The sequence below is a fragment of the Acipenser ruthenus genome, chromosome 11, assembly GCF_902713425.1.
Source record: "Acipenser ruthenus chromosome 11, fAciRut3.2 maternal haplotype, whole genome shotgun sequence".
Classification (NCBI taxonomy): Eukaryota; Metazoa; Chordata; class Actinopteri; order Acipenseriformes; family Acipenseridae; genus Acipenser; species Acipenser ruthenus.
In genome coordinates this window covers 5,509,637-5,523,986 of record NC_081199.1, presented here as the reverse complement: position 1 = coordinate 5,523,986, position 14,350 = coordinate 5,509,637, and the positions used below count along the sequence as shown (strand labels likewise).

General features: G+C 38.4%; 3 protein-coding genes across 3 annotated transcripts; 1 reads left to right on the top strand and 2 right to left on the bottom strand.

Annotated features, from left to right (window-relative positions):
* Positions 1-253: 253 nt before the first annotated feature.
* On the bottom strand, positions 254-3,245 carry LOC117973396 (U11/U12 small nuclear ribonucleoprotein 35 kDa protein-like). The gene is made up of 2 exons (XM_059033072.1): positions 2,586-3,245; positions 254-1,882 (listed from the first exon to the last, which is right to left on the bottom strand). The coding sequence occupies exon 2, from the start codon at positions 1,877-1,879 to the stop codon at positions 1,052-1,054; it is 828 nt and encodes a 275-aa protein (XP_058889055.1). The 5' UTR covers positions 1,880-1,882; positions 2,586-3,245; the 3' UTR covers positions 254-1,051.
* Positions 3,246-3,349: 104 nt separating this feature from the next.
* Positions 3,350-8,407, top strand: LOC117426361 (RILP-like protein 2). The gene is made up of 4 exons (XM_034043856.3): positions 3,350-3,835; positions 4,878-5,029; positions 5,514-5,612; positions 6,442-8,407. Exons 1-4 carry the CDS (start codon positions 3,542-3,544, stop codon positions 6,461-6,463), a joined length of 567 nt encoding a protein of 188 aa, XP_033899747.1. The 5' UTR covers positions 3,350-3,541; the 3' UTR covers positions 6,464-8,407.
* LOC117426360 (N-lysine methyltransferase KMT5A-B-like) lies at positions 8,387-13,093 on the bottom strand. The gene is made up of 8 exons (XM_059033071.1): positions 12,909-13,093; positions 11,317-11,417; positions 10,468-10,633; positions 9,935-10,151; positions 9,619-9,706; positions 9,349-9,408; positions 8,836-9,026; positions 8,387-8,742 (listed from the first exon to the last, which is right to left on the bottom strand). The coding sequence occupies exons 1-8, from the start codon at positions 12,916-12,918 to the stop codon at positions 8,532-8,534; spliced, it is 1,044 nt and encodes a 347-aa protein (XP_058889054.1). The 5' UTR covers positions 12,919-13,093; the 3' UTR covers positions 8,387-8,531.
* Between the last annotated feature and the right edge of the window lie 1,257 nt (positions 13,094-14,350).

Here is a 14,350-nt window from a genome sequence, read left to right as displayed (position 1 = left end):
CCCACACTTCACAGCAAATGCCTTGTAGACTTCAATTTCAATAATGTAGCAAAATTCCTGCGATACTTGCACCAGTGTTTGCTGAGCAATGTGCACTCCTGTGCCCTGATGGGAGCAGGAGTAAGTGTAGTACAATCGATTATTAATACAGGACGAGTGAAACTGAACAACCCAAATCCTGTGGTTACATTAAGACCACATGTCATACTACATACAAGGTTAGCACCCAACTTACATAAATAAAACAAAATACATTTGAATGGCTCGTAGGTTTTGTTTATTTGAATGGCTCGTAGGTTTTATTTACAGCGTTGCCTTGTACACTGCCTTGACCACAAATCATATTCTTACATTGAAAACAGCAATAGTATATTGTGATTGGAATACAATAAATTCTAGGGTGAAAAAATGGCATGAAACGCAATCCAAACAAAAATAATAATAATAAATCACTAAGATGTTAAATGCCAACCAAGGCTTTAAAATCCATATTACCATTATAAATTGTCCCCTGAAATATGGTTTTGAGTTTTGCTTTGAATCAGAAATATGTTGATATTTTTCAGCTGTGCAAAGCTTAGACCGCTCTTCCTCACATGGACTGGACTGAGAGCCTTTGGACCAGGGACACTTGTTTTTACCACACATGATATGGTACTAGCAATAAGGGAGTGCGCACTTTCTTTCACTACTGTACTGTGTGCTTCTTGAAAAATAAGTAGATCCCCATACTAAAAAAAACAAACGAGCAAAGAACAAAAACATCTTTGGCAGAACTAAAACGGGGCCAGTGATAAGAAAATAGAAATCTAAGTTTTGGTCGTCCCCTCTTTAAAGGCTCTTGTCTTGGTTAGTTCAAGCTCTCTCTGCTTGGGGTCCACGGCCATGGAAGTCATTACTGTACAGCATGAGCAAAGCAACAGTGATACATTGCCACTGAACCGGATGCAAACCCCCAAGCTTTTGGTCATTTGATGAGCCCAGGAATTTTGCAGGTAAAGAAAAATATAGGCAGGATCAGCAAAGCCAAGGAAAAAAAACAAGAGACACTTCATTTTCTGTCTTTGTGTCTGCCCTTGTCCCTGTGTCTGCTTTCATCCTTTACTCTTTTGGAGTCGCGCTCTTTGCTTCTGTGTCTCTCCCGCTTACTGTCTTTCCTTTCTTTGTCATGATCCCTATCACTCCGTTCTCTCTCTCTGTCTCTCTCTTCCCTTCTCGCCCTCCCTTTCTCTCTGTCCTGGGATCTGTCTCTCCATCTCTCATCTCTATCAATACCCTTCTCCCTCTGCCTGTCTCTTGCTCTCTCATTAGAGAGCTGCCTCTCTCCTCTTGTATGCTGCCTGTCCGTAAATGAGTGGTCGCTCATCATCAGGGGCAGATTGATGGGTTTTCGGAAAGGTCTGTCCCGTCCACCGAACCTCAACTGCCCCGATTCCTTCTTACCCCCCAGTCCTCCCCCAAGGCGACGCGGGACCCAGCCTTTCAGGGTCCTCTCCTGTTCAAAGTCCACAAAGAGCTCATGCTGGTCCACAATCAGCTTATTGGCATCCCTGTGAGCTTTTAAAAGGGCGCGCTCCTCTTTGTATTCAATAAACGCATATCCCTTGGATATCCCCGTGACGATGTCTCTGACAACACGAAGCCTCTGAATGTCCCCGTATTTGGAGAAGACCTCTTTCAGCTTTTCCTCTGTCGTTTGGCGGTTGAGTCGGGATACGAACAGAGTGTGGTGAGGGTCGCCTACCACTTCTTTGTTGGGGACATAGCGTGCCACCATCGCCCTCCACACGGCCCGGTCGTGAGGGTCCACGTCTGTGCCATCGATGCTCCCAGCTCTGAGAGGGTTGTACACAGTCGCTACAGGCGTCCACTCGTTCATCCTCTAACCCAAGAAACAGGCATTTCAGATTAATCAGCGGACGTCAATAAAACCAGAATCAACAATCAATGTGGTTACATGCACACACACAAGACTGCTGCTACTTTTCAGAAAAGTAGGTGAAGGACATTTGTTTCCCATTAACCTCACTCAGACCCACTGTTTACTCAATATTTAGGTTAAGCCAAAAACTGTAATAATTAAGACATCCCACTGGTGCAGGGCCACTCCAAATGTTAACCATTTACTACCAATGCTAGCGTTGTACAGTAATCACTTCCTACCTTTACGCTGAAAATGTGGTTTCTGTAAATTACAATAATGGCGACTGCCAATTTCAATAATGAAAGTCGCTACATAAAACAAACATATTAATATTATTATCTATTACGGGATGCCAAGATATTTAGTAAACAATAGATATGAGTGGGGCACGAACACTGATAGCTTAGTTAAAGCAATGCAATTTAACAGTACACACTAACTATAGGAGAACATGAATAGGCATGGAGTAACCGTCATTGACAAAAGGTAGAGCTTTTCGCTTTGCTCTATTTTCTTTTTTGCACGACATTTCAATAGTTTAACTGTGTGTATTATGTACAAAGTAGCATAATAATACTAGTCATTTCAGTATACATTAATAATAGTAATAACACTTTATTTATTTATTTATTTTTAAACAGTACGATATTATCATCTTTACCTTTATTTTTTACCTGGTGCCTGCTTTTCCAATACAGCAGCCTACTTCCTTTCTGAATTCACGTGAATGTAATATATTCGCTAATAATAATGTATTTGACTGTTTTGAAAGCTCTAGCTTTTTCTAAGTCTTGTCTAAGTTAAGAAATGGCTTCTATTGTTTCCTGTCCTGATTTTTTTTGTATTTTTTAATGCGGACGACAACACGCGAATGAAACTTCCGCACACAAACACTCATTTTCTTGGTGGTGCGGCTATTAGAATAGTCCGTGTGGAAACAGTTCATGTGTTCCTTTCGTGAGCTTGATAGGTTACCACGATGAGTTACTGTAACCTAAACGGTAAAACCAGTTTAAATGGGGTTACTGCAAAACCCTGAAAATAATTGAACTGTATGTGTAACCAGAACCATTTTCAAACAGGTTGAAAACGGTGAGCAAAACTAAAGAAGCTTTTTAAAAGGGGGAACCCATTTCCTCTCTACCAAACACAAACAAAAGAGTTTCTATAGCAACCCGACACACACAAAAAAATTGTTTTCAACCTGCCCACTGCCCGTTCTCATATAGTGCAATGGAGTAGACACTCTATCAGAAAACTCAAGCTGACAGGTGTAAATCACACCCTAACTAACAAGGGTTCGTCTTTACCTGTCCTTAACCTGTGACTTTGGACTGATTGAAACAGAACTTAAACTGGCATCTTGTTCAACGAGCCTGGTTGGCCCGAGGACACGTCAATCAAACTGGATCTGGTCAGGTGAGTAAAGTTTCAGCAAAAGAAGGAAGTTCGGGAGTTGCAGTAAAGGGATAGTACGATTTACATCATGCAATACGAGGGTTTTAATCACTGTTGCGATTGAAGAAACTGTGTCACAAACAGCAATTTCTCTATAAGAAACGCAGTGCTTTTTAAACCCGTGCTGATCAAGTTAAATTAGCTAACTCAAGTGTCGCGATGGAGGATCAAGACGCTGCACCCGCTTTGGCGTTTGAAAAGGACGCTTTTGAACTGACAGTGGAAGATGTCTATGACATTTCCTATGTGATCGGAAGGGATCTGCTCAAAATTAGCAGCGGGGGCAAAGAGGTTTCTGACTTGCAGTTTAAAATTGTCCGGGTGCTGGAGCTGTTTGAAACTTTAGTGAACAAGTCCAATCTGTCGCTGGAGGAGCTCAAAATGGAAAGAGACAATCTGAAAAGCGAGGTGGAGAGACTGCTCGGGGACGGGTCGAGTGACATGCAGGGCACGGTGAGAGTTCAGTTTCACTGTAATGCATGCATGCATGCATCCCATGCATGCATGCATACATACATACATACACACGATAGGGTCAGTTTCTTTGCACTCGAGCTATGCTATAGCTAAGATTAGGTACAGATTTCACACTTGTTTAAATCTAATGAATGGTATGTTTCAGGTTCTAGTCCTGCACATCATTCTGTCGATTGTGTGGGAGGTACAGGTTTGTTTTTCACAACTTGTCTTGTCAGTTCAGTGATCCTTAGATAAACATATCAATGGTTTATTTGAGAAGTGGACAGTTCCAGACGCGGTGAAACATGTGTAATAAAGTGTGAGAAATGTGAAGAACAAAGAAAGAACGCGAAGAGGACGTTGATGAACACTGGTGATATGACTTAAAAATTAATAGCTTGTTGGGGAAACGGGAAAGAGGAAGGGAGACGAGAAAGCTAAAAGATAATAACTGAATATATTAGGGAAACAGGAAAAGCAGGAATTGTATAGATGAATTAAGACGATATGGAACAAAAAGATACTAATGACTACAGACAAAGGGCGCTAATCATCTAAATGTATAGATGGAATGCGCTCCTAAAAATAAAAATAATAATAATTATTATTGGCCAGTGAATCTCAGTCTGCTGTCTCTGAACAATGAGAATTCTTGAACGGGATGGACCAATCAGAAATCGTCCCAGCAGCATTCTAGACTGCGTCGGTTGTACATCACGGCTTTTGTTCTCTTGCAATGTTTAATATTTGGGTGGGATTGTTATTATTATTATTATTGGCACGTTAGGTGAATATGTGACATTTGTTCTTAAGACACTTTAACACGTTTTACGTATACATGTACCTTCTGCACCAAGGAAAACAAAACGCTACAAAACGTTACCATTTAGGAAGCAGCAGGCTGCTGGAAGTGACTATCCACAAGCTGTATGGCACATTACGTGTGCAAATCAGAGTTGTCATTTTCACCCAGGATTACCTGCTTTACCTGTAAACTTTATTTAAACAAGCAACAATCCTGCGTTCTGTTCCACAGCAAACGTTTGGAGCAGACAAGCTGGTGATTGACCTGAAAGACCCGAACCGCCCCCGCTTCACCCTGCAGGAGCTGAAAGACGTGCTGCAGGAGCGCAACCAACTCAAAGCGCAGCTGCTGCTCGCGCAGGAGGAGCTGCAGCTGTACAAGAGGCAAGTGGAGCTGCAGCTGTGAAACCTCTTTAAGGGAATTCTAGAAGAAAGCAAGTCAACGAGACATGTTTATTATATAGAGCGCAAAACGAAATCGGTGTTTCAGCTCATGTCTTTATCAGTGTGCATTAAAAGTACAATTGCTAACAGTTTAAAATATTTTATTGAGCTTGTTTTTATATGTCGTTTGAAGACATGGGAGTTATTCAAACACCCCAAATTCATAACAGTGTAAAGCATATGTTTGTATAATAGGATATGTTAACAAAAATAGAATTGCAGATTAAATGAGAGCTATTTGTGGAACCTTTATATATTTATACAGTATAGCAGCGAAGGTAAATGGGCAAGGGCGTTCCTATAGCCTACTATCCAAAAGAGGACGTGAAATTCCTTTTGACTGTTTTCTTTCGTGGTTATACTGTGTGCAGTACTTTGTTCAAGAGGAGTCGGTAAACCAGTTTGGTGCGTCCTAACTTTGCAGCGGGATCCTCCCTCAAAGTGAGCAGCAGGCAGTGGAAGAGGAAAAGGCTGCCAGCACTGCAAGCAACACTAAAGAAGAGAAGACCGCAATAAGAAAACTGTAAGTATCAGCTGTACAGGTATGCAGAAACTACAGACAGGTACCCGCTATAAGGAGATGGGAGGGTCTGACATGCAAAGCTGCAATGCTGATCACCTGAGAACAGGGAAAGGTCTACTAAGAGCTTTTCAGCATTCTCCAGGCAGAACACAGCATCTGTCAAGTGCTGCCGGATGACATTTTCTTAATGGGGCATTTCCTCACAGCCTAGGGGTAACCAGTGGAAAGCATTGTCTGAATGCATGGTTACAAATGGACATAGGTACCAGGAAATATCTATTTACATAAAGATCTGCTCTCAATAATTATTTTCCTAGGTGGCAACTTTTGGAAGATCAAGTAAATAAAAGGACAAAACAAGGTTCTACTTTCTATTTAATGAGAGATGTTTGTTTCTGTGAATGAGATTGCATCTTGGAGAGTGCAGTATTGTGGGCTAACACTATGAACTCATGCTAAAATACACCAGGCCTGGGCTTTATTGCTGTAGTTTAGTTATTTTCGTTTACCACTTAATAGCGGATGAGAATAAAAGTTTGGTTTGTGTAATGGAATCCCTGTTTTACTATTTCTGTTGATGAGTGACAATGGACCCTGTTCACAAAGCTCTAACTCCTGAGTCATTTAAAGAATGAAGCTTGAGATTCATGAAACACTGCTGAGATGTTGAAATGCATGAAGCACTGTAGAGAACTGTAGTTCTTTTACTGCATTTGGAAATGACCAGGCATGCGTTTTTGTTGTTTGAGTTTGCATCAGTATTGTTTCTAAAAAACACTAAACTTTGTCTATATTAAATCTTTTGACTCGTATGTCTTATTTTTTTTAGGTTTTCATTCAGTAGAAAATAACAGAATGAATGAACACTACAGAATGAATTCAAATACACTTCAAGAACCACCTGCATTACTGAAAAAGGGTTTGAGTGTTTTTATATCTGTGATTATTTCTGCAGATGAGCAGCATGTGTATTGTTTTGACAGTATTTTATGAACACGTCTTATAATATAGACCAAGAAGCAGACTGGGGTCACTATAACATGAATTTAAAGCAAATCACAGTTGTGCCTTTCATCCATAATGTATTGCATTAAAATATCTGCCAGTTCACTTAAACAAATACAATTGACTGTATATCCTGAAAATATAAATCTAATGAAGATGATTTTTTTTTTTTTTAACAGAGTTAATTGTGTACATTCTTTAAACAGTAGAGTATTTTGAAAGATCATTAATGCTTTTCTTAAACTGCCTTATAAGGAAGGACCACACTTTTTTTGTAAAGTTGTGTTTTGTTGTTCTAAAATGTCTGTTGAGGAGATAATCTCCAGTTTTTCGGTACTCCCAGAAGAGTGGATGTTTCAGGTCTATTAGCACGTTACTCTGCAAAACATTCCTGGTGATCAAGGGAGCTCCAGATCCGTATGCTGCTGCACCCGGGTATGCATCTCTATGGGTTATCTCGAAGTTCAGGAACATGTGCTGCAAAATATGTCAAACAACCTTTTTTTTTGTTGGTAATTAATTGTTAATTAGGTGCTTAAACTTGCAGCACACATACTGTTTTTATGTTTTCTTGTATGGATGCTTGTGACTCTTACAATTTAGGAATGATTTGAGAAATTATATACACCCATCCACTTGCTATTGCTATGCCTAGTCTAATCATTGGCGATCACACATTGGTGCAACAGTGAAAGAGTATGAATCAGTGAAAGAACAAAGTGGATACACCAGCTTGTGACAGCCCTTTGTCCTTTATTAACATAAATAATGGGTTGGCTGCAAGTCCTGGATTGTTGCTTATAAAAATAAACCAAATCTGAATATTTCCATTCCATAATGGTGCCGTTACTTTCCCAATGAGTATTTGGAAAAGCAGAAATGCTTTTTGTAGGGAAAATTCGAGTCAGAATTGAGTGATTGGATAGAATTCTTCACGCACTACTAAACATGTGTTCAGTTAAAAAGAAAATCTAGTGTTAGTACCTCAAACGTTATCCTTTACACTTTTCTTGGGAATTAACTACAAGAAGATATTTTATAATAAACAGTATCTCCCTATTTTTTTTTTGTATAGTTCTGTTCTTAGTTTTGTGATACATGCATATTGTAGTTCTGCATACAGTAGGCATTTGTCACGCTATATGTTTGTTACGAAACAGACCTTGTAATTTTCGGGTATATTTGTTTAAATTAGCTAATTAACACTTGTTTCCTTAACTTATGTTGATCTTCAATTAGCACGGTCACATTCAATTTAGTTGTATGTTGCAACTGACTGACAGTTTAAAGAAGAAGAAAAAAAAAAAAAAAAAACTTAACATCTTGCCTCCAAAAGCCAGCATACAGATTTATTTAAATACTTTTACATGAAGCATTTGGATGTGAACATTTAATAGATTTTGTGTATTAAAGAGGTACAAAAAGGTTTTTCAAGTTTTTAAAACTACACTTGACAAAAAAAGTCACTTTCCAGTTTTTAAATGGAGTATGTATGCATTCATTAGCATTTTGCAGTTCATGGAAGTTTCTGTAACATCTTACTCTAGTACCATAAATAATTATTTATTGCTAAGCATATGGTTATCTTGTCCCTCAACTACATTTGTATCTATTTAAAAAAAAAAAAAAAAAAAAAAAGCACTAGTCCTGTACAACTGCATGCTCTGGAAGCACTTGTCCTATCTGTATACAAAATATACAAAACACTTTGAAATGTAGCATGAATATAAAAAAAGTACTGATGACCATGGACTATCATTTAAGCTTGCTTTTTTTTTTTTTTTTTTTTTTTTAATAATTTAAATCCGCAAAATGCAATGTAGGAAGATTTTAAAATGGTCCAATTCTTTAAAGTATGTAAAATCATTCGCACATTCCCTTCATAAACATATTGGATTACAGCGTGAGGGTACGTCAATGTTTGAGCCAGGGGTGCGCTTCTAGTGAAGCTTTGCTCCTGTCGCCGTAATCATAAAGCAACTCCTCGTCTTTTTCTATATCACGAGAGGCAACAAGTATCAGGTGAGGTATTCCGTTAATGTCGTGAAGTTTGGTTTGACAGTTTCCGTTTTTACTGTGGTTTATTAACCGTCCAAGACGACCGGTTTCGTTTGTAGCATCCACGCTGGGGGAAAAGGAAAAAAAATAAAATTGGTGCATGAAATAGTATTAGTGTTCTTTTTATAAAAAAAAATACTGTTATTAGATACAAACTTACCAGTATGTTTTAGTCAGGTATTGGAAGTAGTACATATAGCAGCCAGCTGTGGGGTCTTGTGCATACATTCCTTCTCTTTTCTTAGCATCTGTAAACTCAATAAGGTCTCCGTGATACTCCACCACAAACTCTCCTTTCTGGAAATGTTTAGTAGCAAACACGCCCCTCCCTTTTCCTTCAATGTGTTCAACCTGTAAGAGACACACCAGTATACATGTTACTGAAAGACAAAAAGTGATGCATTCAAAAGGAAGTTAAAGTGGAAGATCTGCTATTAAACTTGGTAGAGATGTTTGCATTTGTGTTAATAAATACACCTGCACAATAAGCGTTGAGATATCTAGCCCTAAATAACTTTCATATTTGGTGGTCCTAAGTTAATCGTGTTCTTACTGGATCACAGTTTGTAAAACGTCTTGCATTCGCACTGTTCCAAAGAAAAACAATTCTCCAATATCTGCTGTTAACTACAGAATACATTATTTTAAAAGATAAATAAATATATATATATACCTTCATTCCATCTTCTATCCCACATGTGATTAATTCATCAATATGTTTCTTTTCCTCAAACTGCAGAAACAAAACAAATTATGAAAACGTTACCTTATGTTTCCCTGTAAACAAAGTAGCTCTGTACAATTTCAGGAAAACTTCTCCAAGTGATATTTAAAATTCAACAGGTCTCAGAATTCAGACTTGGAAAGTACGAGGGTTTAATAAATAAATGAATAAAATAAATCATTAAGGAACTCGGATCGCCGTAGGGTGTTGACTGCTGACCTCCAACTCTTTTTTGCTTTTCCTGGAGCTTCTTCTGATTGGGTAATAGTCTGTTACTTTCCGGTTTTGGGAACCTTTGCTCTCAGCTCTGCAAAACAACAAGCAGTTAAAGGGTGTCTAAACAGAAATCAGTAGTACTACAGTTAAAAGTAAAATACATGAAAAGCCACTGTACCACAATGACCTGCAATGCGGTTGAATTATTCTCTTGTGCAGGTTGTTACACCCCCACCCCACACACACACATCTTTCCTTGAATACTCATTCAAGCGCATCATTTCACATCCACTGTATTTGATTCTATAAATCTACGTACCCTCTCCGTCCTGACTGTTTTACTTTGACCTTGCGCGGAGTCTCTTTTTTCACATTGGATCGGTCAGCACTGTTTTGTGTAGAGAAGTCTGCCTTGGAGTGTACAGAAGCAGCTACACATTCTCTTTTACTTGCAATGACAGCCACTGCTCCGTTACACTGTTTTGCTTCCTTCTCTTCAAATTTAGTAGCGTCAGCATTTACAGTTTTCTTTTTATCTATTAAAAAATAAATACAAAAGTTCAAATAAAATTAAGCTAGTCATGGGAATGTCAACTTCACTCTGAAAAAGTAAAATACTGCATTTAAATGCAATATATCATTTAAAAATGGTGAACACTTGATGCCAAGTTCAGGGAATAGATCTAAAGGTGTATAACTTCTGCAAGACAAAGGAAACTAGTTCAGGCTCCTCTCCACAGAATGAGATTACATTTCTCTGGCATAAACATGTATCTGGCTCTTAGAAAACAGATTCTGCAATGGGAGTATTTTCCAGCAGTGCACTACAAAACACTCAATGAAAATGCATACCTTGGTCTTGCTTCTGTGTTTCATTTTTTACAGCACATTTTCCTAGACACCTTGCTTCATTACTAGGAGTGGTAGAGTTTTCATCTTGAAGTGGGCAGCGTGTATTACCAGACTTGCTTGGACTCAAGAAACTGCGTATTGAAGGCTGGCCATTTAAAATGATATCCTGTTTTGAAATGGAGAGAACAGTAGTATAAAAAAAAAAAAACACCCAGAGTGAACTGTTGCTATATATATCAAATGAAAACGTTTCCCATTGTTTTCAGACCTTTAAATAAATTTCTGGTAATTAATCATAATGTGTTACTCTAAAGCTCTTGTGCAGTACCATATCAAACCACGGAGGTCTAAAATCCACTCCAGTGAATGGAAGAAACCACATCAGATGATGACAACTTTAATATAAACGGCACTGATGTAGTTAGGAGTCTACCTCCCACCGGCGATTTCAGGATAAGAACGTCAAACCTGCTTCCAAATGAACACTTTACCACCACTGCGGATTAATTAAAACAGGCATACAGAATTATACAGCAAAAGGCGAGCGTGAGTCCCAAATACTAACGCACGCATAGGCTTCACTCAAGTGAAGTTCACATAAAGATGAATTAACCCAAAAGTCTTGCTGACACTCCAGAGTCAGAAAAACATAAGTTCAGTTTCATAAAAACGGACCTGAAGATAAAACGCACCATTTATAAATTCTGCTACAATACAATTATGTTTTGGAATGTGGCCAAATCATTTAAAATTACACATTAACAAAATAAATAAATAAATAAATAAAAATCTTAACACAAAACCCTGGGCCTGAATTAATTTGTGCATACTTAAAAATTTAGGACCTACCCGGTTCATTTCGGGCGTGTTCTCCTTTGTTCCTTTTTCCTCTGTGGTCCGAGTAGCGTCTTCGGGTTTACCTTTACTGGGGACAGAGGTTTTCGCCTTTCCTTTAACATAAAAAGTTAAGACATTTCATACAGTTTACAGTGAACTACTGCGGTGTATTTTCTTCAACTAAAACAGTGTATGCAGTCCCTCCCCTCCGCCATGTTTTTAAGACCCAGACAGTAAAATGAACCACGTGACATTTAAAGGGCCTGCAGTGCACAACAGTAACCCGTTTACTAATACTGCACCACAAGAAATTAATTAATTAAATGTTACAAAAAAAAACAAGCACTACGGCAAATACTGGTACAATGCACATTTATTTTGAATTACATTAGGGTAGTACATTGAACAATTATTACTTTGTCTTTCCAAGAAAGACAGCATATACATGCATGGACAAACCGCGACACAGAAATAATTACCACTGTTCTTGCTGTACTCAAATTGAATAGCATTCCTTGCACTGTTCTACGTTTTCCAATACATATGGGAAGCGTGAGGGGGAAGCACCAGGGCAGTAAATAAAAGATTATCGTGTTGCTGATTTTAAAAGACCATTCATTTACAATTTTACAGCTTCTCTAAATCAACGTGACAACTGCTTTTATTAAAAGCATAAGTTCCTGTAATTTACTGGCAGGCAACCTTGGCTCCTCTAGTCCATTGCATACATTATTTAACCTGTCTTGAGCGGAGTCAATTCAATAATGAACTAGTTAACAGGCTAGGTGCACCAAGGCTGTCCCAGTGCTTTTTAACCACCAAATCCTTTCCAACACACCCTAGTTCACTTTAATCAAAGCCAATATTAAAGGATTTGGATATTGTCTTGATAGTACCACAAGAGAATAGATCCACAAGGTCATGCTTTAGTATTAAGAGGTAAAGCACGGTACCCGTGTTATAGTTGTAAGTGTTTTGCAGAACTAGAACGTCAGGCCGCGTGCGTGGACACACTGATGGCAATTACGTGTCAACTCAGTTCAGCAAACAAGACTGTATTTGTGGTTAACAGACCAAAGCACTACTTATCACAGTACTACTGTACTAGGGCTTTGTCACATCAGGAAATACAGTAGTTGTTCTCTCTAACACGCTGGACAGGCGCCGCAAATTGTTAATACATGCTTCATAAAACAAGACCTTCTTTGACTTGCATTTATATGTAGACATACAAACCTCAAAAATGCAACACACATTGGATAATCTGGAGAGGAGGGTGAAGTTTAATTAACGCCATTATAATAATACTCGGTGTAATAAACCCGCTCTCATATACAAAGCCAATGTCATACACTGCGGCTTTAAATCTCCATTCATGTTAAAAGTTCGGTTGCGCTTGTTGAACTAAAAAATACCGTGAGCATCGAAAAAGAAAGCATACTACGGCAGTCAGGTGTAAATTATCTTAATTTTTCAATGTACCGTATCAACAAGCCATTTACCCACCAAGCTGTGTTTTAACGTAACTTTGAATAGACTAATGAAATCCACGTCATGCTCTAGAATCTTAAACCATATAAATGCTAATCATAATACGTACTTACCTCTTGCCATTGCAATGCAATTCCAAACACACCTTTAATAATGCAATTTAAATCTGTTATCCAGTTTTATTTCCACTTACAGGTATCTCTTAATATTAAAATCAATTTTGTTCAATTTAAAAAAAAATACAAATCCACACGCAAAAATTCTTACTACCTTTAACTAACTGCGGGTGATAACTAACCACGCCTCCGCTGCTCTTATTGGATACTCATGTAAACCTCACGTCGTAATTCGTCATTTGGAAACCAACCCAGCTCATTCTGATTGGCTTCTAGAGGAAGAAGCACGAAGCCTTTTTCAGAATCGAAGAGAGGCCAGTTTCGGCTGTTTGAATTTCAAGGCTGACTCGGATTGGTTAGAAGCGACAGTGAAAGAGACGCGATAAGTTAAAACCCTCATGTCAGTCTCCCAGGCGACTCCGAGTGTGTCGGTATTTGTAATTGACCCATATATTGAATAAATATTCTGTGTCCACAGCTTTTAAATGTAAATAAAAATAGTCGTACATAACTGTTTTCTTAGCGCAAATGCATTTGAGTATTACATGTTTGTGCTGTATTACTGTGAAAAAATACATAGAGCAGTCTCTGGAACTGATTTTGATTTAGAACCCAAACAAATACCGTTTTGCATAAACAGCTGTCTGAATGTGTTACTATTGTTGCAATTGAACACGTTGTCTTTTTAGTCGCTGTGAATCACACTGAATATGACAACCAGTTACTGATGCACAACAGCATGGAAAGAGCTGATTCATTAGCACGGAGCTACTGTATACAGCATTTCACTGAATCTGCTGTTTTACAAGTCCACTGTTTTATAACAGCCTATAAATGGTTTTGAAACATTTCATTCATTGTGTTAACTACAGGTGAGCAAGGAATCGCATTGGTTATATAAGCCCAGTAGTTGTGGTTGCCTTGCCACTGGTGTTCCATAATAGGTTCCTGGTAAATCGTCAGGGAAACCAAAGTTGTCAACATGTCACACTGGCCGAGCATTTGTGTTATGAAGCCACAGCAACAAGCAAACACTTACTTTAGCAATGCTGTTCTCTGAGCCTGACGGTTCCAAAGGCTTTTATTAGATAAGTGAAGTTCCCAAAACAATGGCCATTTCCTGACCTGTGATTGTTTTGTAACTGTTTACTCCCATGTTACTTCTAGGATATTTTTTGGAAATACGATTTCAGTTTTCGTTTACTGGTAAAATAACAAATCAATAAAACACAGTGCTATAGGTTAGACCGCTAGAATTTCATTGGGAAGTCTGTCTGGGTTCATTAGCTCTTCGTGGAAAGGATTTCAGAACTAATCAGCCTGTAAGTAGTATGAAAGTTCGATGCAATTCTGCTCAGGTCTGCAACAAAGACAAGTGCTTGGCCGGTTATATTTACTAATTTGATCTGATTCTGATTGAAGTCTGATGTGAATTCTGC

Coding starts and splice junctions, on each gene's coding strand:
- LOC117973396 (XM_059033072.1), bottom strand. CDS start 1,879: ATGAACGAGTGGACGCCTGTAGCGACTGTGTACAACCCTCTCAGAGCT.
- LOC117426361 (XM_034043856.3), top strand. CDS start 3,542: ATGGAGGATCAAGACGCTGCACCCGCTTTGGCGTTTGAAAAGGACGCT. Junction 3,836..4,877: donor CGAGTGACATGCAGGGCACG/GTGAGAGTTCAG, acceptor TCTGTTCCACAG/CAAACGTTTGGAGCAGACAA. Junction 5,030..5,513: donor GAGCTGCAGCTGTACAAGAG/GCAAGTGGAGCT, acceptor CTAACTTTGCAG/CGGGATCCTCCCTCAAAGTG.
- LOC117426360 (XM_059033071.1), bottom strand. Junction 9,027..9,348: donor GGATAGAAGATGGAATGAAG/GTATATATATAT, acceptor TGTCTCTTACAG/GTTGAACACATTGAAGGAAA. Junction 8,743..8,835: donor TACCTGACTAAAACATACTG/GTAAGTTTGTAT, acceptor CTTTTCCCCCAG/CGTGGATGCTACAAACGAAA.